Source organism: Coptis chinensis, chromosome 8 (genome assembly GCF_015680905.1).
Source record: "Coptis chinensis isolate HL-2020 chromosome 8, ASM1568090v1, whole genome shotgun sequence".
Lineage (NCBI taxonomy): Eukaryota > Viridiplantae > Streptophyta > Magnoliopsida > Ranunculales > Ranunculaceae > Coptis > Coptis chinensis.
Window position 1 is genome coordinate 24,822,944 of NC_141463.1, and position 19,640 is coordinate 24,842,583.

Sequence of the window (19,640 nt, forward strand, 5' to 3'; positions counted from 1 at the left end):
ACATTAACCATTAATGATGTTTATAGGTATCTCAGATTTCAAGATTATACCGAAAAACTCTGTGGTTGATCTCATGCTACTCCTTTTAGGAATAACCTTGGCACCTTGCTCCTTCAGCATCACTTGTTGTCTCGGTGGGACAAATTCTTTCTCCATCAACATTTGCATGCCTGTTTTCATTTTAATTGTAATCATCCTATTATTGTAGGTAGATAAGAGTTTCACTAGCTAGTATAATAATAATCTTAATAGCAATAATAATGTTGTTAACCATTGCTGTTTTGAACACTTCTAGATCAGTAAATGCTGTTCTGTATACTTTAGTAAGCATCAATGAACCGCAGTTTATGGATGAAGTAACAAAGTGAAGCTGAATGGTATGCTAACAATGGTAAAAAACTAGGTTTGGGACCAAAGAAAGTGAAAGTTGTGGGGATGAACATGGGAATGTTATCTTCAAGTTCTACCCATATGATCTCTTCTTATTCTATCTGCCTTTTCCCTAAACAGTCATGCATATGCACACTCCACATTCTCCTTAAGACATGGCTAAATGGAATTGGTCGGTTCAAGCCATTAAAATATCGTAAGGTGCAGGAGAACTCAAAAGAGCTTCCACTAGCACTTCCTAGTATAAATGTAACTCAAGCCTGGTTGATATCCTATCTCTGTCTTCCTGAACTGTTAGTTTATATGATCTTTAGCAAGTTGCTTCTGTTCACCGTGGTCACACATTTACTAAAGAAGTTCAAGTGTGTTACGACTTCCTGAAACGTGGGGTGTGTAGATTATCATCTTATCAATCTAGTTGTTGAGTGCATATAGTCACAAATCCCATCAAAATCCAAGTTGAATTCTTAAAAATTCGGAAGCACGGTTTTGACTACCAAGCGAAAAAGACCATCTCTAGGATAGTGATAGTTGGATCTATAAGTAACTGAACTCACCCTGTTCCATTTATTCCTTAACTAAAATCTGGAATGGAATTTGGACGTTTGTTCGTACTGTTTTGCTGCATGTATGCCAATTTGTTCTCTCCTTCTGTCCAAGGTATACTACACAGTCATACAAAATACAAACGTGGTTATTATCCCATATCTCAAATCTCAATAACACCCTCTTCTTCTCCTTCACCTGAGCCTTCTGACGAACCGAATTCAAATTCTCCTAAGCATAATGCTTTTGATGTACGATCATTTGGTGCTGTCGGAGATGGTAAAACAGACGATACACAGGCCTTTCAAGATGGCTTGGGACACAATCTGCCAGACTGAAACTGAATCAGTTTCCCTCCTTGTTCCTCAACATCACTCCTTCATGATTCAATCTACAATCTTTACAGGTCCTTGTCAAAGCAAAATCATACTTCAGGTACGGTATTAATGAACTTGGGAAACCCATAATTTACCCTTTTTTTTTTTTTTCTTTTTACTGACAAGTCGCGATACAGTAAGTTTTATATGAACTAACGTACGTTCTGAACTATGTAAAGGTTGATGGTACCCTTATGCCACCTGATGGACCTGATTCTTGGCCAAAACGTAATAGTAGACGCAATTGGTTGGTCTTCTACAGAATCAATGGAATGTCCTTACAAGGGGGTGGTGTCATTGATGGAAAAGGTGAGAAGTGGTGGAACCTACCATGCAAACCTCACAAGGTAAAATAGCTACCTTGAGCATTATATACTCTTATATTTCAAATTCTTGGAGTTTACTGATTAATTGATGATCACATACTCTGTGTGAATGGAGCAGGGAATAAATGGAACAACACTGCCTGGACCGTGCGATAGTCCTGTTGTAAGCCGCGCAAGAACTCAATACCTTCGATCAGTTTCAAATTAATGCTTGCCCATTAATATAAATAGGTTATTCTTACGAGATTTAATTTGATGCAGGCCATAAGATTTTTCATGAGCAACAATTTGTTGGTGCAAGGAATTAAAATTCGAAACAGCCCTCAGTTCCATCTCAAATTCGATAACTGCAAAAATGTACTTGTTAATACTCTTACAATAAACTCACCTGCTTTAAGCCCCAACACTGACGGAATTCACATTGAAAACACAGAAAATGTGGGGATATATAATTCAGTAGTTTCGAATGGTAAGTTCAGTGACTTCATTTGTTTATTAGTTCATTCCCCTACTATCATGATCAAGCATCATGATTAACGAAAAAAATGATCAAGCATCATGTGTTCTCTTGTTGTCTTGTAGGAGATGATTGTGTATCAATTGGAACTGGTTGCTATAATGTAGACATAAGAAACATTACTTGTGGACCAAGTCATGGAATAAGGTACTTTTGGTGCATGCACATTATTCTTCCTTAAAACCTGTCTTTTCAATTCTAAATAAACTTAGTCGATCTTGTATGACACCATGTACAGCATTGGGAGTCTAGGCAACTACAACTCAAGGGCCTGTGTAAGCAATATCACAGTAAGTGATTCAATCATAAAGCACTCAGACAACGGGGTTAGGATCAAAACATGGCAAGGAGGATCTGGTTCAGTCTCTGGTGTGACCTTCAATAATGTGCACATGGACACTGTGAGGAATCCACTCATGATTGACCAATATTACTGTCTTTCCAAAGGCTGCGCCAACCAAACTTCTGCTGTTTTCGTGTCTGATATAATGTACACAAACATCAAAGGCACCTATGACGTGCGAAGCCCTCCTATACATTTTGCCTGTAGTGACTCAATTCCTTGCACTAACATAACACTGTCAGAGGTGGAGCTGCTTCCAGCGCAAGGAGATATACTATCAGATGCCTTCTGTTGGAGTGCCTATGGAACTTCGCAGACACTCACTATTCCACCAGTGTTCTGCTTACAAGAGGGCCTACCGCGATCAATCCTAGGGATTGACATAGATCGGTGTTGAGTGATTAAGTACGACAGTGTAAAATATATAGATACAGATCAGACGTTATGTGTATTTATAAGAAATAGGAGTATAGATGGACGTATTAGATATTTAGATTAATAATTTAGATGCAAGAATAAGACCATCCTTGTTTGACAAGGCAGTTTGTAGTGTGAGATTTTGAGTGTGATATACTACAAAATTGAGAAGAAAAATACACTTCTCTAGTTCTCTTTAAAATGGACTATTGTGTACTAGTTTCGAAGTAGTTGTTTCTTCTTTTTTCTTTGTTGATTGGAAGACAATTCAAAGTCAAATGAAAAGGTGAGCAACTAGCAAAGTTGGTAAAACCTTTGGGAGTTTGGGTGATGAGCAACAATAACATATATGACTATTGAATAGTATCATATATGACTGTTTAATCAGAAGCTCACAGCAGGCCGGAATCACCCACCCTTTCTCATTTTATGTAGAATACATGATTTAATTTGTTCATACTGTTTTATCCATCAATTTTCTGTCTTTGTCTTCGCCAGATCTTTTGTGTATGATTTTTGGTCGTTCTGTTGCCATTTCCTTGCACCAGGCCAACTTACTGATTAAATTTTGATCGGGAAATATTCAGTGTCCAAGAAGAAACACGTGTAATTTAGTAAAAAATATAAGGGATAGATAACTGAAAATATAAAGATAGATTTGAAGGCAGTGGTTTCTAAACCATGCTATACATACCTGATTCTCTAGTAGTTTGGATGTATTACATATTTTTTTCTGAAAATGAAATTATTCTTACATTACCAACTAAGATCCATTTGTCCTACAACAGAAAACGATTATCATGACAGTTACGTTCTAACAACTTTGTTGCACGCAAGTAGGGATATATTTTATAAAGAATAATGTACAAGTTAAAGCTTCACATGCTTCAAGGGCTTACAATTCCAGACTTAACTAAATCTGTAGTATGTCCAAAGTCCAAATTAAACAACACTTTGGTGTGCAAAACATACATAGGCTCTTGGCCTTGTTCAAGAAAAACTTACTTGGATGGATACACTGCGTGCATCAACTGATGGAATGGTCAATGGAGTGTGAAAAACTTGGGTTAGGACTACTTCCTAGGTTCTACTTTTTTTTACATAGAAGAGCCACCAAGCCTAGCTAATTTAATTCCCTTGTTTGAAGGAAATGTTCTGTTTCTTGGACACACAAGGAAAACATGTTAATGTCATCTGAGACTACCATACTCTTTTTGAGTTAGTGGGCAATGGAGGGTGGGTCTGGAGTCCTGACCATTCGATATATTGAGTGATGTATTTTTGTTTTGTATGGGCAACACTATTCTTAGTTCCAATACTATGTGGGGACATGGGTACTAATGTACTATCCCTCTGGAGGCGAGGCATCCATGCTAGGGGCGGATCCAGAGGGGCGGGATGGGCTACAGCATACCGGCGGATCCAGATCGAGGGGCGGGGGTGGGCTGCAGCACACCCAACTTTTACGTAGAAAAAAAAAATAGTTATAATAGTGTATAATTCACCCAAAAAAAAATATTTGTAGTGTATGTTAGTTGTAGCAACCCTCTTGCAGTGCCGGCCCTGAGGCAAAGCCACACAAGCAAGCGCTTTGGGCCCCCATTATTTTGGCAAAGTAAGGGGCCACCAGTCCACCATTAGAGTCCACTGAAACATTTTAACGCACCTTGCAATATACACTTACTAATAAGAACAATATAATTATAGGCTTAATCGAAGTTTATATATAGCTAATGAAATTATTAAATCCACTTGCTATTTCACAGATTATGAAGTTAAAAGATGCATAAAATCTTATTTGTTACATAAAATAAAAAGAAATTCGACTAAAAAGAGGAGAAAACAAATGATAACGCGAGGCAAAAAATGCATCGATGTTTGTTTTTAACATGTGAATAGACACATATAGGGCCACATTTTAAAAGTTGGCTTCGGGCCACCATAAACTCAGGGCCGGCGCTGCCCTCTTGAGTGGCAATCCTGGACCTCCCCAGACCCATGCCGACCTTGTTAAAGCGAGCATCCCCAGTAACCTGCTACTCTGCTAGGGTCCTCCAAGGAGACTTTAACATGAGACAATGAGAGTTTGAGACCCCTTTGAAGTATGGTCTACACTTCTACCAACTCAGCTAGGAACTGTGTTGTGCCGGATGAATGAAGTTGCAAATGAAGGAAAGAAAACTTTACTTAATTCACTTATTTTTCTCCGAATTGCCATATTATCCGTCTTTAATACACGGGCTTTTCGCTCTCTTTCCAATAATGAGGAAAGGATATTTTACTGTCGCATCAGTTCAATGAGAGTGACTTAAACTGATGAGCTAGGACAGTGACATAGATATGGCGTTGGATCTTGCAACTTTGCAAGTGAGTAAGAAGTGGAGGACGGCAGTGGGGCAATTAGATTGTTGATTCTAATAATTCTCACTCACGCGCAGCGGCTACGACAATCATGGGATGAAGAGTAGGCGCTGACAAAGTTTACAAAAAGGTCTGGGTCCGTGCACCAGCTAACTTCCAAAAGCAGCCCCCACCAAAACTCAACCATAGGAACTGCTTCAATTAGGCCAATCTCCTGTTAGTTAACAAATTCAAGGATTGATGCATAACTCTTGGGAAAGAATGCAGTTTGTATACACATTACTACATTAGGGAGTTAACAGTTAAGCTGACCTCATCCAATATTTTAAGGGTCCTTCACTCCTTCCTCTGCTTTTACTGGACCGTACCTCATCCAAAAGAACTTCTCCTTGAGAGCAATTATTTCCTTGCTAATTGTATATTTGAAAAGTTAATTTTCTTTTAGACAGAGGGAGAATAAATCTCCACATTTAGGTCATGCAACTTTTATATTCTCAACCTCTGTCTTATCGCAGGTTTCTTTCTTGGTTTATGACCAACTTACACATCGCACTTAGCAACAAACTGTCGGTGAATAAGATAATATTTTCAAATGTTTCCTCCTTCCTAATTTAACTAAAGGGGTATGCAAGAATGTAACCAACTCTTTAAAAACCCTGCTTTCCTACCCAAAAAAAAAAACTAAATTGGAATGGTTTAGTACTTTAGTATTATGCATGAGCATGAATTTTACTTAACGAAAAAAAAGTATTATGCATGAGCATGGTACTAACTCACTGAATTTTAAAAGCTAAGTGGAGCCGCCACCATAGACGAAATAGCTAATATCGGCCAATGACTATAGAGTAGGCCAATAAAGACGTTGACATTGGAAGCAATGTAGTATGTTAGGATCATACCTAGGTAGCTTAATGCCGCTTCTTGACAGCTTAGGCTTTTGAGGAATATCGGCTGGTTACTTAATAATTTTTCAATTATCTGACCACTAACTCCGGCTCCAAGTATTCAATTCGACCCATAACATTGCAACATGGAAAATAATTTATGTATTCGGATTGTCATTTGCACTTTATTTATTTATTTTATATTTTTTGAATAAATACAATAGAAAAACATGTGTGTTTTAGCCTTTTAGGGTTAGGACTTGGGATTTTAAAAGGAGTGGGGTGGGTTGGCTCTATTTGGCTAGGAGTGCTCAGTTTTGTTTGTAATCACTTTAAAATAGAGGTTGTGATGGTCTCACTGCCAGGAAATATAGGTATGTGGTATGTGGTATGTGGTATGTCGCATGAATGCGGAAGGCTGCTCAAAGCATGCCAAAAAGAGAAAAGGAAGCAACAAAAAGAATCTCGACATTGCAAAGCCATAAATTACATAATAAAGTGAACACGTTCCTTATGGGAGATTAATACGTTATATAGAGAGTAAAGAGAAACTGGCAAGGAAGAAACAATAGTCAAAGACAAAGCTGGGTCTCACAAAGGATAAAAGATCCAAGAATGCTCTACGGTCAAATTTAAAATTAAAAGCTAAGTAAGTGTCTTTTAGTTCGGTTGGTAAAAATTTTGGGTGATGATATCAGAAGTCTAAAATTTATACCCACTACACACAATTGAGTTACTGATCTCTTTAAAAACAGGCTTGCCCACACATTTTTTTTGTAGGTGCCTTTTAGCTTAGTTGGTCCAATCAAAAAAAAATTAAAAACTAACTAGACACCATTCCATCTTTAGGTGTATATATATCCATGGATAACACGCAACAATAGAAAAAATTAAACAAATTTAAAAAATAGTTCAGAACTTCAACAGAATAACTAGCAGTTAAATTATGTAAGAGTGAGAGGCGGGTTCACCACAAGACATAGTTTTCTTCCCCAATGGGTGACTGGGAATACTAGGGGGCACAAATATTTGTGAGGTTCGTCCCATGCGTATCATGAATTTAGCCATTTGCTCATATTTCAATAACATCTCCGCGATAGGATTCTGTGCACATCAAATTTTTGCCATTTTGGTTTGCCCAGTCGATTTTACAAATTTTGACACTAAAAAACAGAGTATGAAGTTCTACTTTTTGACCACTCCAAAGATTTGAAATATAATCCAGTAAGAAATGCTTTACAAAATTTCATGCTCTAACATTAGGTACTATTGCTTTGGCCACAAAGATACCTCTCGCACATACTGCCCCAGTACTCAAACAAACACCTGCACGTCACCACTGATTTTATAATCCAAAAAGAAGAGGGTGACAACTGCACGAGTCCACAGATCTTCCAAAATCACCTGTGGGTAGTACAACAATTCAGGAATCACCGTACAGACAACAGTTTTGCCGTCAAAACCCCAATAATTACAGTTTTCCATGCTACATTCATCAAGCTTCTGGTGCAGGATCCACTTTCCGATTGCTGTATTTCCCAAATCTTCGGGCAACTCCAGGATCAGATAATGTGTCCCATACCTGCAACCATATTCAGTATGATCGGTGTTCCTAATGTAGTACAAAATCAGAAAGGAATGTCAGAAGCAAGTGATAGTTTTGCAACTTACGTGCAATTTTCCTTTGGAACCTCCAATGGCTAGCAAGAACGGGCTTTCCTCTGAGAAAGAAATGGTAAAGACAGCACCCTGATAAAATTTGATAGCAAAGATGTCAGATTGAACAGGAGACAATGCCGTAAAGGTAAAGGTTGTTAATATCGACAGTACACCAAAAAGGATCAAACTTTTGAAATAAGAAGAGAAATAAGCATTGGGAACACATGCAAACGTTCGGCATTGCTACTTGATTCACAGGTGATGGATATAAACTGATGCCGTAGAATACATGATGTGGTAGAATACGTTACCTCTTTACTTTTTAGAGAAAATGAATACCTTACAAAGAATATATTATTTGTGTACAAGAATGAATTTGAATATGAACACCTTTGAAACTAAATAAAGTACAACCAATGTTAAATGGCAGAAGAAGGCACTGGCTAGTAACCTTAGTTTACTTTCAGTTTATATCGATAAAATGTAAAATTTGATATTAGATCAACACCTAGAAATTAGCCAGAAGCTAATACTAGGACCAGGACTCAGACCCCAAGACCCCATACTCTACTAGTATAATCCCTTACAGGAAAAAAAAAAAAAAAAAACACCAATCCTGAAACCACCGAAGCACCAGCAACCAGCAACCCCCATCCTGGTCTGTTCCTAGCTACACCACATTGTCTCCTTCCATTAGTTGTAAACTAAGATACAAACTAAGATCACTAGCACTGGTACATGTGTCGGTGTCCGACACCGCGACCTAAATGTAGGTCACGGGAACACAGCTAAGTTAAATGAAAAAATATTACTATTCTTCAGTTACTCAACTATTTCTTTGGGCCCAAGACATCACGAAGCCCTCCTTACATATAAATTACTGTGCAAGTGGCATATCATGGAGTTGTGACTATGTAATTGATTGTGTCCAAGTGTTTGACACACATCGGACATGGATTTTATTGAGAATATGAAGTGTCCATGTTACATAGCTTGTAAAGTATGCTGCACAGTTTACTTGTAACTAATTACAACAGAATAAACCTGGGAATCACAAGGGAACAGATAAACATTTACTTGGCATAACTACAGTGTATGGATATTACAGAAAACACTAAGAACAAGACGTTCATCGCAGTAAGAATAATATTCAGGAAATACTTCACAGCAAGGAGAAGTACTACTACAGATATCTAAAATTCCACAATCATTAACTGTAATTTCACTTGCTAATAGACGGGATGAATATAAAAACAAACGGGGGAATAAAAGAGCTTTTGGTGGCAATGAATCAAAACACAGATTTCTAACATATAATGCATTGATTGGGGGATTTGTGTTAATAGACATAGAAGTTGAATGATGAACAGCCCAGTCATCCAGAATGAGTATATCAAAAATAAAGTTGGAAACAAAATGTACTCCCGAAGACTTGCTACATTAACAAAGTTGGACTCCACCTTCCCCAAAAGTAAAAGTATACATAAGTTGAGATAGCTTACAGCTTTAGGATTGTTGGATGCAACACATGAAGGTTGGCTGTTTGATAGATCCCATAGTTTTACCTGAAATCAGTATAAAGAGTACTCAAAAATCACATAATGGTAACAAGTTAAGAACTGACTCATCTTAGACACAAAGTAACTTTCTTGGGGGATGTTGTTCAGAACTTCAATATTGGGTCAGTTATCTTGCAGTCCTACAAAAGGAAGGACACCTGTTCAGAGTTCAGACTTCCCACCGCTCTTCATATGTTGTTAATTTCTTTATTAATAGGAAGTTAAAGAGTGCAGTACCCATTACGCTATTCAAAATTGTTCAATTACAAATACAAACACATACAAATACAGCTAGAGTTTAAGTAGCTGAAAGTTATTTGCCAGATACTAATGTGTGTGTCACTATTTTATCGACAAGACATACCTTTTGCTTATCACTAATATACCCAGAACCATTATACAAACTAGCCAGTCAGTAGAGGATACGGCCTTAGCTGGTTTCGGCCTATATATAAGAATATAACAGGGAGATGTCCTCTTAGAACTTTCACATGGATTTTAAATCTTAAAAAGGGATTCACATGAATACATGACTTATATAACACCTTAGTGTTTAATCCCCTCCAACAGATGTCGACAGCTAAGGGTTAGCTATCTTGTTTGTAACACTCTTATTATTATTGGGAATGAAATTTAACTTTTACGGATCAAAAAAAAAATCCCCTCCAACAGATGTCCTCTTAGAACTCTGACATGGATTTTAACTCTTAAAAAGGGATCCCCAAGAAATACCTTAGTGTTTACCTAAAAAAGTAAGATAAAAAAAAAACTCAAATACCATAGTGCTGCTATCTGTAGATTAAAGCAATTTATGTGTAAGAAATAACTAAAAGTGTATCTCGCTGATTGTAATCTTATTTGAGTTATTTCACACAGTTACACAATGCGTAAGTGAAGTGGGGTCATTACTCCTGTCTCTACCTTTTTGGAAGAAAATAATGTAATGACAAAACTATCTATCTTAAGATGAGACTTTTAAGAGTATATAAGGGCAAAATAATCTACTAGACGATCATGTAAATTTACGTATTTGCCCAACTTTTTATTTAGCATGTAAATTATTCCAAGGATCACATTTGGTATTAAAGGAAAAAAGGCAATTGAAAATCCGATGCCGAAGCCTTTATAAGAGGAGAGGTTTCACTTCCAATCAGAAAAGCAAATTACTGATGAATTTAGTTAAAATCAATGTATGATGAAGTAAGAGTTAGCCTAGAGTTCTTTAAAAAAAAACACAAAAGAGTACATACCATTTTATCAGTGGACCCCGTAGCAAGCAGCTGCAAACAAACCATACAATCAATTAAAGCAGCAATTCAATTAGAAAATTTGGGGATTTTGGGTGAGAAACACATGCCTTAGGTGCAGTAGTATTAAATGAAACTGTAGTAACAGCCTCGTCATGAGCATGGAGAGTGAAGCATGGCTTGCAACCAGAATCTGGGTTTGATGCAGCACCCCGGACGTCAAAACCTTGCACAGTACCATCTTGAAGACTGACCTAATAACACAATTGAAGATAAATTCATTCAACTCATCAGTATTGGGGAGATCTCCCGTAAAGGGAATTGGTCGAACTTGAGAAAACTTATTTAGACCTAAAGATCATCTTCTTTGTTGGGGGCAGGAATATACCATGCTTTCTTCACCACATAATTTCTAACTTTTGTTTGTTTGTTTGTTTGTTGGGGGGGGGTTGGCTTATTTAGACCTAAAGATCATCCTCTTTGTTGGGGGCAGGAATATACCATGCTTTCTACACCACATAATTTCTAACTTTTTGTTTGTTTGTTTGGGGTGGGGGTGGGGGGTGGGATATGCATGCAAGGAAATATTCTATACAATGGTACTGATCGGGAAAAACAAAGAGTATGAAGTCCACGATCATCACCAAGTACGTCTCGCCCATGAACAAGAGAATATTAAACCTGTCAACAGCGAGGTGATATGGTGTCACATAGTATACTCTGTTTAGACTTGGATTTTTTTTTTTTTGCTATTGTACTTGTAGGTTGTTTTTTCTATGAAACTCAACTAATAAAGAATCTGTTACGTCATATTGACAGAGTATGAAATTACAGGTTGATATATGGGTGTTTAAAAAGAATCTATTACGTCATCTTGACTGAGTATGAAATGAAATTACAGGATGATATATAGATGTTTTGGTCAAAAAGATCCAAAAGGCAACTATAAAAGCTAGTTCCTAAGCTCTAGCACAAAGACTCAACGACATGTGCTCTGCCATCTTGACGGACTATTCCCGTCCCAACACTAGATTACATGTTGATGACGAAAATAAATTTCAAACAGCATTTCAGAACGAGTAAATTACCACAAATGAGTTCTGATCATTTGGGTCCCATGCCAAGCTTTCAACGTCAGCTGTAACTGCTGACCTGATACCTGTATGTGAAGGATACCTCATGTCCATCTGCGTGAAATAGAGAGAGAAGAAATCAGGTTTAGTACTTAACTATTTATTTAAGCACTTGTAAACTTGCATTACCAGCAAGCCTTCAGGAGAGGCATGGTAAGATCACCACTTTAATAGAAATGTAGTTTTTTAAACATAGGATGTCAGTCGATTGCAATCCAAGCTAAAATCAATACACAAGCCAAATGTTCAGCAAGTCAATTTTTCAACTTTTCATGCACAAATTGCTAAGTACACATAATTCAAGCGCATTGGTTCTAGCGTAATCAAGTCGCCTAGAATGCATATAGATGCTACTAGCTTAATCTTCCAAGGGTCCCAACCTAATTGGGATATACAAGGACATAGAGATGCAGCTAGCTCATTGTTCCAAGGGTGCTAACCTACTTGGTATCCCTTTGGACATAGAGATGCTATTCGCTCACCCACGCCACATGGTATTCTATTTTCTAATCAATGAAAGTGCAGATCACCAGAGAATAAAATAGGGCAGGACATATATTTCTATTACCAAGACAATGGAGTGATCAAAAGATCCACTAAGAAGAACATCTGGCACATGCCTATTCCATGCAACTGCTTGAACCTGTAATAAGAAAATTAGAACTAGAAGTCAGGACCCATAAAATTATACTGAATTTGTTTTACACGAGGGGGTATAAGCGTTGTATATATAGCTCAAACTCAAAATATATTGAAACTTTACCATAAGTCAAACAATCAAGCCAACATATAAGAAAAAGTAGTTAGTAAAATGGCAAAAGAACTGCAAGAGTAAATAAACCTAAAGTTCACAAAGTCTAAAGTACCATAAAGGTTTCAAAAAAGAAATTTCTGGTAATTCAAAATCCCATGGAAGTTTTTTTTTTCTTCTCACCCACATTCATTTTTCCTTCCTTCCCACCCATTTAACAAGATGGTCGGCTTCATTGAGAACAATATGAACCCTCAACCTCATCCTCTCCTTCCTCCTATGAACATTCAAGGTCCACTGAGTCGTTGAATTCAGACTTCTACAAAAATGAAATCATTGGTTCTGGCAGTTTCTCCTCTCTCTCTCTCCCTATCCCTTCTTCTATCCTCCTCCACACTTGCCAACATATTTCTAATTATCTCCTAATTTTTTTCCACCCTCACCCCCCATCTCTCACCAAATGCCAACATTGACTCCGCTGAGTTTCCTTTATCATCAGCTCCTTCCATCCCCACACAAGCCTGTCCCTGACTAACCTCTCCAACCCACTCCGCCATGTGCTCCTCCACACCTTCACCTTCCTCACTATTTTCTCTCATACCCCTCTCACTGCCCTCCTCAATATCAGGCTAACTCCAATGGTCCGCTCTCCCATCAAATATGAGTAATAGTATGGTCTAATGGTATACTATAACACCAATTCGTCAACGTAATCTCGATAAATTTACCCATATATGTGTCGAGTTATTGCAGGATGGTGTATGCTCTACACGCTATTGGCAGTGGCGCACATAAGATATTGTCCTACACGCCCATGCCAATGGGCAATGGCAGAAGGAATTGAAGTCCAAATTCTTACACGCCACTGTTAATAGTGTGATATTTTGTGTTGTCCAAATTCTTACAAGTAGCATTTGTTTTTCCCAAAAACATTTCTTAGTTAGTTTGTGTTGTTCAAATTATTATACGTGGCATTTGTTTTTCCCATAAAGTTTATTTTTTAGCTACACGCCACTAGGAGTGGCAGGTGGATTTTTATCCATTGGGTTGGACTTACTCCGTCCCACTAACTTTATCACTGTGTAATTGTGGCCCAAACCATTGCACACAGCCTCAGGTTGCACATGTCCCTCCTCTTTGATGCATGGGCATGGAAGCTTCTAATTATATTATTAGTAGTTATTATTAAGTTAGAAGAGTTTCCTATTTGTTTTAGATCTAAGTTATTTAGTAAGGTTTCTATTTTGGTTTCTAATTAGAATTAGGAACATGGTTTACTATATAAAGGCATCTAGGCCTTCATTGTTAGATGGTTGCCTTCATTGTTAGATGGTTGTTTATGAATATTATTTCTTTCTTCACGTTTGAAGGTTTAAACCCTAGATTTAGGTGTTTTGTCCATTAATCGTAATTGATGTTCATCCATTGTTGAAGCTTCCGCCAACAAGATACATCACTCTTTCTCCAATGTAATACACAGTACCTAATTTTGGACATCAACCCCTTCACTGATTACTGTCTCCTCCTGCCTAGGCATACTTCCTACCTAGACATCTGCCCTACTTGAGATAATTCACTACCATCATCTGCCTGCCCTTCGAATAGATCCTCTTGACTACTGTCAACTTTGGCATTCTCCAGCACGCACACCACAGTCTTTCTTCTGGAAGCGCGATGTTATATCCTTGTTCTGAAGCCTCATGGGGATAAGAACTTGTTCCTGAAATTTGCTGAGTAAAAGATCCAGTTTCTCTAGAAGACCTCTTATCTATGACAGGCCCAATATCAACATTAAATGATAACTCTGAGATACATATGCCTTCCTGGTGCGGGAGCAAAGTCCTGTTACATTCTAATGGGCTGCCCTTAAATCCATGGCCCATTACACACTATTTAATAATTGGACCAAGATTTCAGGCCTCCAAGTCCGTCATTCTGCCTACCAGCTAGATTCTCATTTCACCCGTAGTTGGTGTTGAGCACGAACCCACACTATGGCCCACTGGAACTAACGAACAGCCTACATATCCACCCTATAACCACCTGATCTAACTTGGTCAAGAGAGTCCACATTCTGGTCCAACCCTAATACATTAGCACATGTGCCCACCTGCCCATCAGACTGAGCTGAGCCCTCCATGTGCCAAAGATCTAACCTGTAATTCAGCCCACAGTTTTCATCTTGACTCCCAGGTAGGGTTTCCATTACCACCAAAACATCCTCTTCCATTGGCTGACCCCTCTGACGTTCTCAACATTCACTGCCATGTGCCACAGAACGTGCCACGTCAGCTTCTTCTTCCCCAACCCTTTCCTCTATATTCTGTACACAAGTTCCTTTTGCTTCTCCTCTCAGCTGGATCTTACAAGAAAACCCCCTCTTTCATAGCAAATTCCTTCTCTGAATATGTACTATGACCTCCATTAATCATAGACCTCATGGTCTAAAAAAATTCCTCCACCAAAGCCCACATCTCTTGCTATGACTGTTTGTTCCTTGCGATGTGTTCCCATAGCCACGCCAGAGGTCTCCCAGTATGAATTGCCTCTGCTCTTCTTGCCAATAGAACATCACGATAGGAACGGTCTCCTCTCCTCTCAAAACATTCAAAGATAGGTTTTTGTTCTCCCTTCTATGTTGTGGTGTTAACACCTCACCCTCATAGAACTTGCGGAGACCTTCAGCTAGATCTATCCATCCTTTCCCTTCCTAATCTTCTGGCACACAAAATTTTGTTACCTTCCCCTTTCTAGAAGGGGTATCGGTTGCTTCACGGAATCTCCCGAAGGAGTTACTTTCAAACCTCAGCTCCACTATAGATTGCCTAAATCTGTTCCTTTTCTAGCTCCAGAGTGACTACCATCCCCAGCAGCTTATTCACCACCCATCTTGCCCCTCTGTCTTAGTGGCCCCCCTACTCAGAACTCTCCCACTCTTCTCAGTTATGGAAATCAAGCTTCTACGAACAACACCAATCCACCACAGATTATAAGTTTTTTTTCTCCATCCTTATCTTCATCTCTTCATCAAAGTTGGCAGCAGAAATAATTCAAAGGACACCTACAAACTTCTGTCACAGTTCACAAATATCTAAATATTTTCTCGGCTACCTGGAAAACATCATTGGCTCCCCAGCCTTTTGTCGTTCACCACTTCACCTAACTACCAAATTTCATGCAGGTAAAACTGATAAAAACAAAGCTAACCAACATCCTTTTGCAAAATATGTTCTAAAATTTTAACAAAGAGTCCAGATTTATAAGGTACTCCACTTTTTCTTCTTTTTAGTTGATCAAAGAAAAAAGAACGGTTTAAAGCATACTATGGCATCCTAATGGCATTCAAGAACTTTTACAAAGATGAGAGTAAGAACTATTGCCTTGTCGGTATGGTGTTCCCTTGTGTTAAAACATTCTCCTGTAAACAAATCCCAAATCTTAACAGATTTGTCTGCACTTGCACTTGCGAGGTATTTCCTGATTTCAGATAAGAAGAGAACGCCAAAAAATTCTTCGTCATAATCAAAGTAGAGAAATTCAAACTTGCTAATACGATTCAAACAGAACTAATAATGACATTTTTACTGATTGAGGGTCTGGGCTCACCTGGCCACCTTGTTCCATGCAAGGCAAAGAACAGAATCTGTATGGCTATCCTTTTTGTATTTGATAGATGTCTGACATTAAACAAGTTCAAAGCTTTGGTAAAAGATGCAAGAAATAGAAATGTAAGAATTCACAAACAATGGTGACAATATGCCACTATACTTATCATATCTACAGAGTGTCAAAAACGAAAGGTTTTTCACTCTATTGATTGCCAGATAAATCTCTGGTGAATGGTCAGTGACTTTAAAAGAAACAGACAATTGTAGATTTTTTAATCATTTGATCAACATTACTTTTTGCCTGGGAGATCCTTGATGAGACGGACTAAATCTTTTCTTTTTAATTTTGTGGGTTATTGTATCTAGTAATTATAGCATAAAATTCGTTCTTACAAAAAGGTCATACACTTGACAAAAATTGCTGAAAATCTGTCGTTACAGACTTTCAACCTATACTTTGTTGAAAGATTCAAACCTTCAAGAGAACTGTCAATATGTTCACGGATACGGAAAGAAAACACTGAAGGCCAGCTTAATGTCAACTGCTTTGTCTTTAAGAAATGTTTGTTTTTAAGCCAATTTTAAAAATAAATGAAAAAAATAACTAATGGCCCAGGAGCAATCTAATTGGGATGCCTTATATCAGTCAGATGTTGGGTCCCCTCCCTCTTTGTTGTATGCTTCTAGACTTGGTAGTAGTTTGAAAAAAGTCAAAAACAAACCCGCCCTATTAGAAAAAATCGACAAGACTACATTCAAAAAGCAAAATCATGTACGAAAAAAAAATATTGAGAGGATGCATGATTTGGACACCTTTTTTCTATTTTTCTTCTTCTTAGCAACAGCAACACCCCCTAATACCAAAAAAGGCTGGACTTCATCAACCTGAAAAAGGAAAGCATGCTGAGATGATAATACATTGTAAATAATGAGGTAACTACCAGGGAAAAAGAGGTTAAAAACCTTAATAAACAGACATATGAAACACCTTATGTTATATAAGACCAAGTTACAGCAAACAAATAACTGGAAAGAAAAAAAGAAGATTTTTACGTACGAGGTCAAGGTCCCAAATTTCAATAGCAGGTTCCATTGAACCAACAGCAATAAAGTTTCCTGCAAATAAATGTAAAGGGAAGAGGTTTAGGAGAAAATATATGAAAAATAGTCACGTAACAACATACCATCCGAAAGCAAGTATATCACTACAAGTTAGCTACTTAGCATAATAGAGGAAGTCCACAAGAATAGTGGTCTCTTACGAAGCCAGAACGGAAAACTCTAAAGATAACCATGAGTCTAAACAGTTTATGTAAAATTGCAAAGGTTGCAATGGTGGTGGCTTGGAGTTTAGGCTTTGGCCTCTATGTTTGTTTTTGCTTTTATAGACACAATGATGAGTTACATATTCGAAAACTCAACTCACCTCTATCTCCACCTTTTAGATTACAATCAAACCACTCCGTGCAAAGTGGAAAAGCTGGAAGTATGATATCATGATGAGGATAAAAATTAAGTTCCCCATTTTCCAGTTCTTCCAATATACATACCTGGCATCAAGAAAAGCATAAAATTAACTAAACTCCGATTGCAATATTAAACTTTGATATAAAGTGTAACATACCTGAAGTTGACTAACATCATCCTCATGACTAGCACTAACGATAACCGCATCGGTTGGTTTTATAATCATGTCCTCATCTTCAGAATCTTCATCATCTTCCCCTTTCTTAATAAATGGATCCATGTCGTTACTTGCATAGTAAGTATCCCCAATTCCAGCTCCAAAAAGCTCCACCCCGTCTTCTTCGTCATCGTAATTATCCATATTAAGTTCACCAAGAGCATCAGTAACATCTTGTGTAGCAAAACTAGTAAGTGCATTAGCAGCAGCTAATGCTTGTGAGACGTCATTAATTTCCTCATCCTCGCTGTAGAATAAATAAATTATTAAGATATGAATGAACAAGGGCGAAATACTCAATTTTATTACCTTAGTTTGATAGCGTTTTGCTTCAGAATTTCTTCGATTTCTTCTTTTGTGGGTGGCTCGGCTTCGGCTGGAATAGGTTTTGAGACTCCCTTTGGAACCCAGGATAAGGATGAAATCATTTTTTTCTTTTTTCAGTCAAGGAGAGGTTTTCAGTTTTCTTTTATTAGGGTTTACGGGCCCAGTACTTGAGAACGTGGGTTTTCGGTTTCTTTTTATTTTAATGTCGTATGTGAATTTGAGTGAACAATGATTTGGAGTGACTTTATATACGGTGGAAGGGATTCTTAGCGTTCAAGGGATCACTGTCTATTAATTTGTAAAAAAAAAAATGATTTTGTTTATCGAAAAAAAAGATCCGGATTCTTAGCGTTGAAGGGATCAAAACGTCTATTAATTTAAAAAATGAAAAAAATCCCAACGAGATATGGCCACACCGCTGGACTAAAGTCTCTCAACGATATGGTCACACCGTTTGGACTTAGTCAAAACGACGATGTGGTTACGCCAATATCGATTTGAGGATTTGAACTTCAAAAAAATTCAAAGTTATGTTTTTTCGCTCTTGACCGCGTGTGGCAAGTCGCTTGAAGTCCCAAACGGTGTGGCCAAGTCGTTTGGGATTTAGTCCAAACGACTTCAAAATTCGGTCGTTTAAAGTTTGGGTTTCAATTCAATTTTTTTAATCAATGGCATACTTGTAATAATTTTTTTTTTTTTTTTTTAAACCAATGGTATACTTGTAATAATTGTTTTTTTGTGGAGTCCGCCCAACACAAATTGGGGTCCGGCAGTAATAGGACCCAATAGAAAGAAACAAGTGATACAAAAAAGTAACTAATACGAAATAAAACTACTCCCTAATGAGTTGTGCCAAACTGAAAACTTTTTCTTCGATCATCTCTTCTTTAAGTCCTAAGTGAATACCCATAAAGTCGCCTTGATGGGTAACAGCATAGAGTTCATTGCTGCAACTTGATTTCCAATGCTTGCTTTCCATAGTGCCTGGCATATTGTCACATGTAATAGATACCTACACCATTACCCCTTCCTTTAGGTTTCTTATCACATTGTAAATTGTGCTGCTTGCAAATACAGCGTGCATTTCACCCTTTCTAGCCCTTTCTAAAGCGCAATCACTTTTGGCCACGCCAGGATCAAGTTTTGACACTGTAAGCTTGGGTTTGTAGTCCGAAATTCCATAGTAAAGTAGAATTCGCAGTCCAAACTCCCACTGTAAAGTAGAGTTTACACTTAACAGTTTTTCCTAATGTAAAATCAATCTTCACAGCGACTTTTTACTTTGTATGAAAACATGTAAAATGACCCAAAATCTCCTTTAATGTCGGTAAAGAGGTCGGCGACTTGGTAATGCCTGTTTTCAAGTTACACGAGGCGTTGTGAAATTGGCCAAACATGTTTCCTTTATTAAAAAAGAGGTTGCCCTGTCTATCATAATTTAATTAGTTGACTGGGAAATTGGTGAGCCTTCAGCCCAGTTTTCTTTTTGATTTAGCGAAGCCTTCTTGATT

General features: G+C 37.8%; 1 protein-coding gene and 1 pseudogene across 2 annotated transcripts; one reads left to right on the forward strand and one right to left on the reverse strand.

The window, feature by feature from the left end:
- The first annotated feature begins 707 nt into the window (after positions 1 to 707).
- On the forward strand, positions 708 to 3,118 carry LOC147480719 (polygalacturonase At1g48100-like; annotated as a pseudogene). Its single transcript, XR_015203680.1, has 6 exons — positions 708 to 1,371; positions 1,493 to 1,660; positions 1,758 to 1,802; positions 1,901 to 2,108; positions 2,222 to 2,303; positions 2,395 to 3,118. The product of XR_015203680.1 is annotated as a polygalacturonase At1g48100-like (transcript).
- Positions 3,119 to 7,211: 4,093 nt separating this feature from the next.
- On the reverse strand, positions 7,212 to 18,343 carry LOC147480720 (uncharacterized). Its single transcript, XM_086575766.1, has 14 exons — positions 18,112 to 18,343; positions 17,743 to 18,049; positions 17,545 to 17,668; positions 17,176 to 17,234; positions 16,932 to 17,003; positions 16,117 to 16,187; positions 15,891 to 15,987; positions 12,328 to 12,402; positions 11,715 to 11,813; positions 10,737 to 10,880; positions 10,630 to 10,659; positions 9,323 to 9,385; positions 7,833 to 7,910; positions 7,212 to 7,743 (listed from the first exon to the last, which is right to left on the reverse strand). The coding sequence occupies exons 1-14, from the start codon at positions 18,228 to 18,230 to the stop codon at positions 7,657 to 7,659; spliced, it is 1,425 nt and encodes a 474-aa protein (XP_086431892.1). The 5' UTR covers positions 18,231 to 18,343; the 3' UTR covers positions 7,212 to 7,656.
- Between the last annotated feature and the right edge of the window lie 1,297 nt (positions 18,344 to 19,640).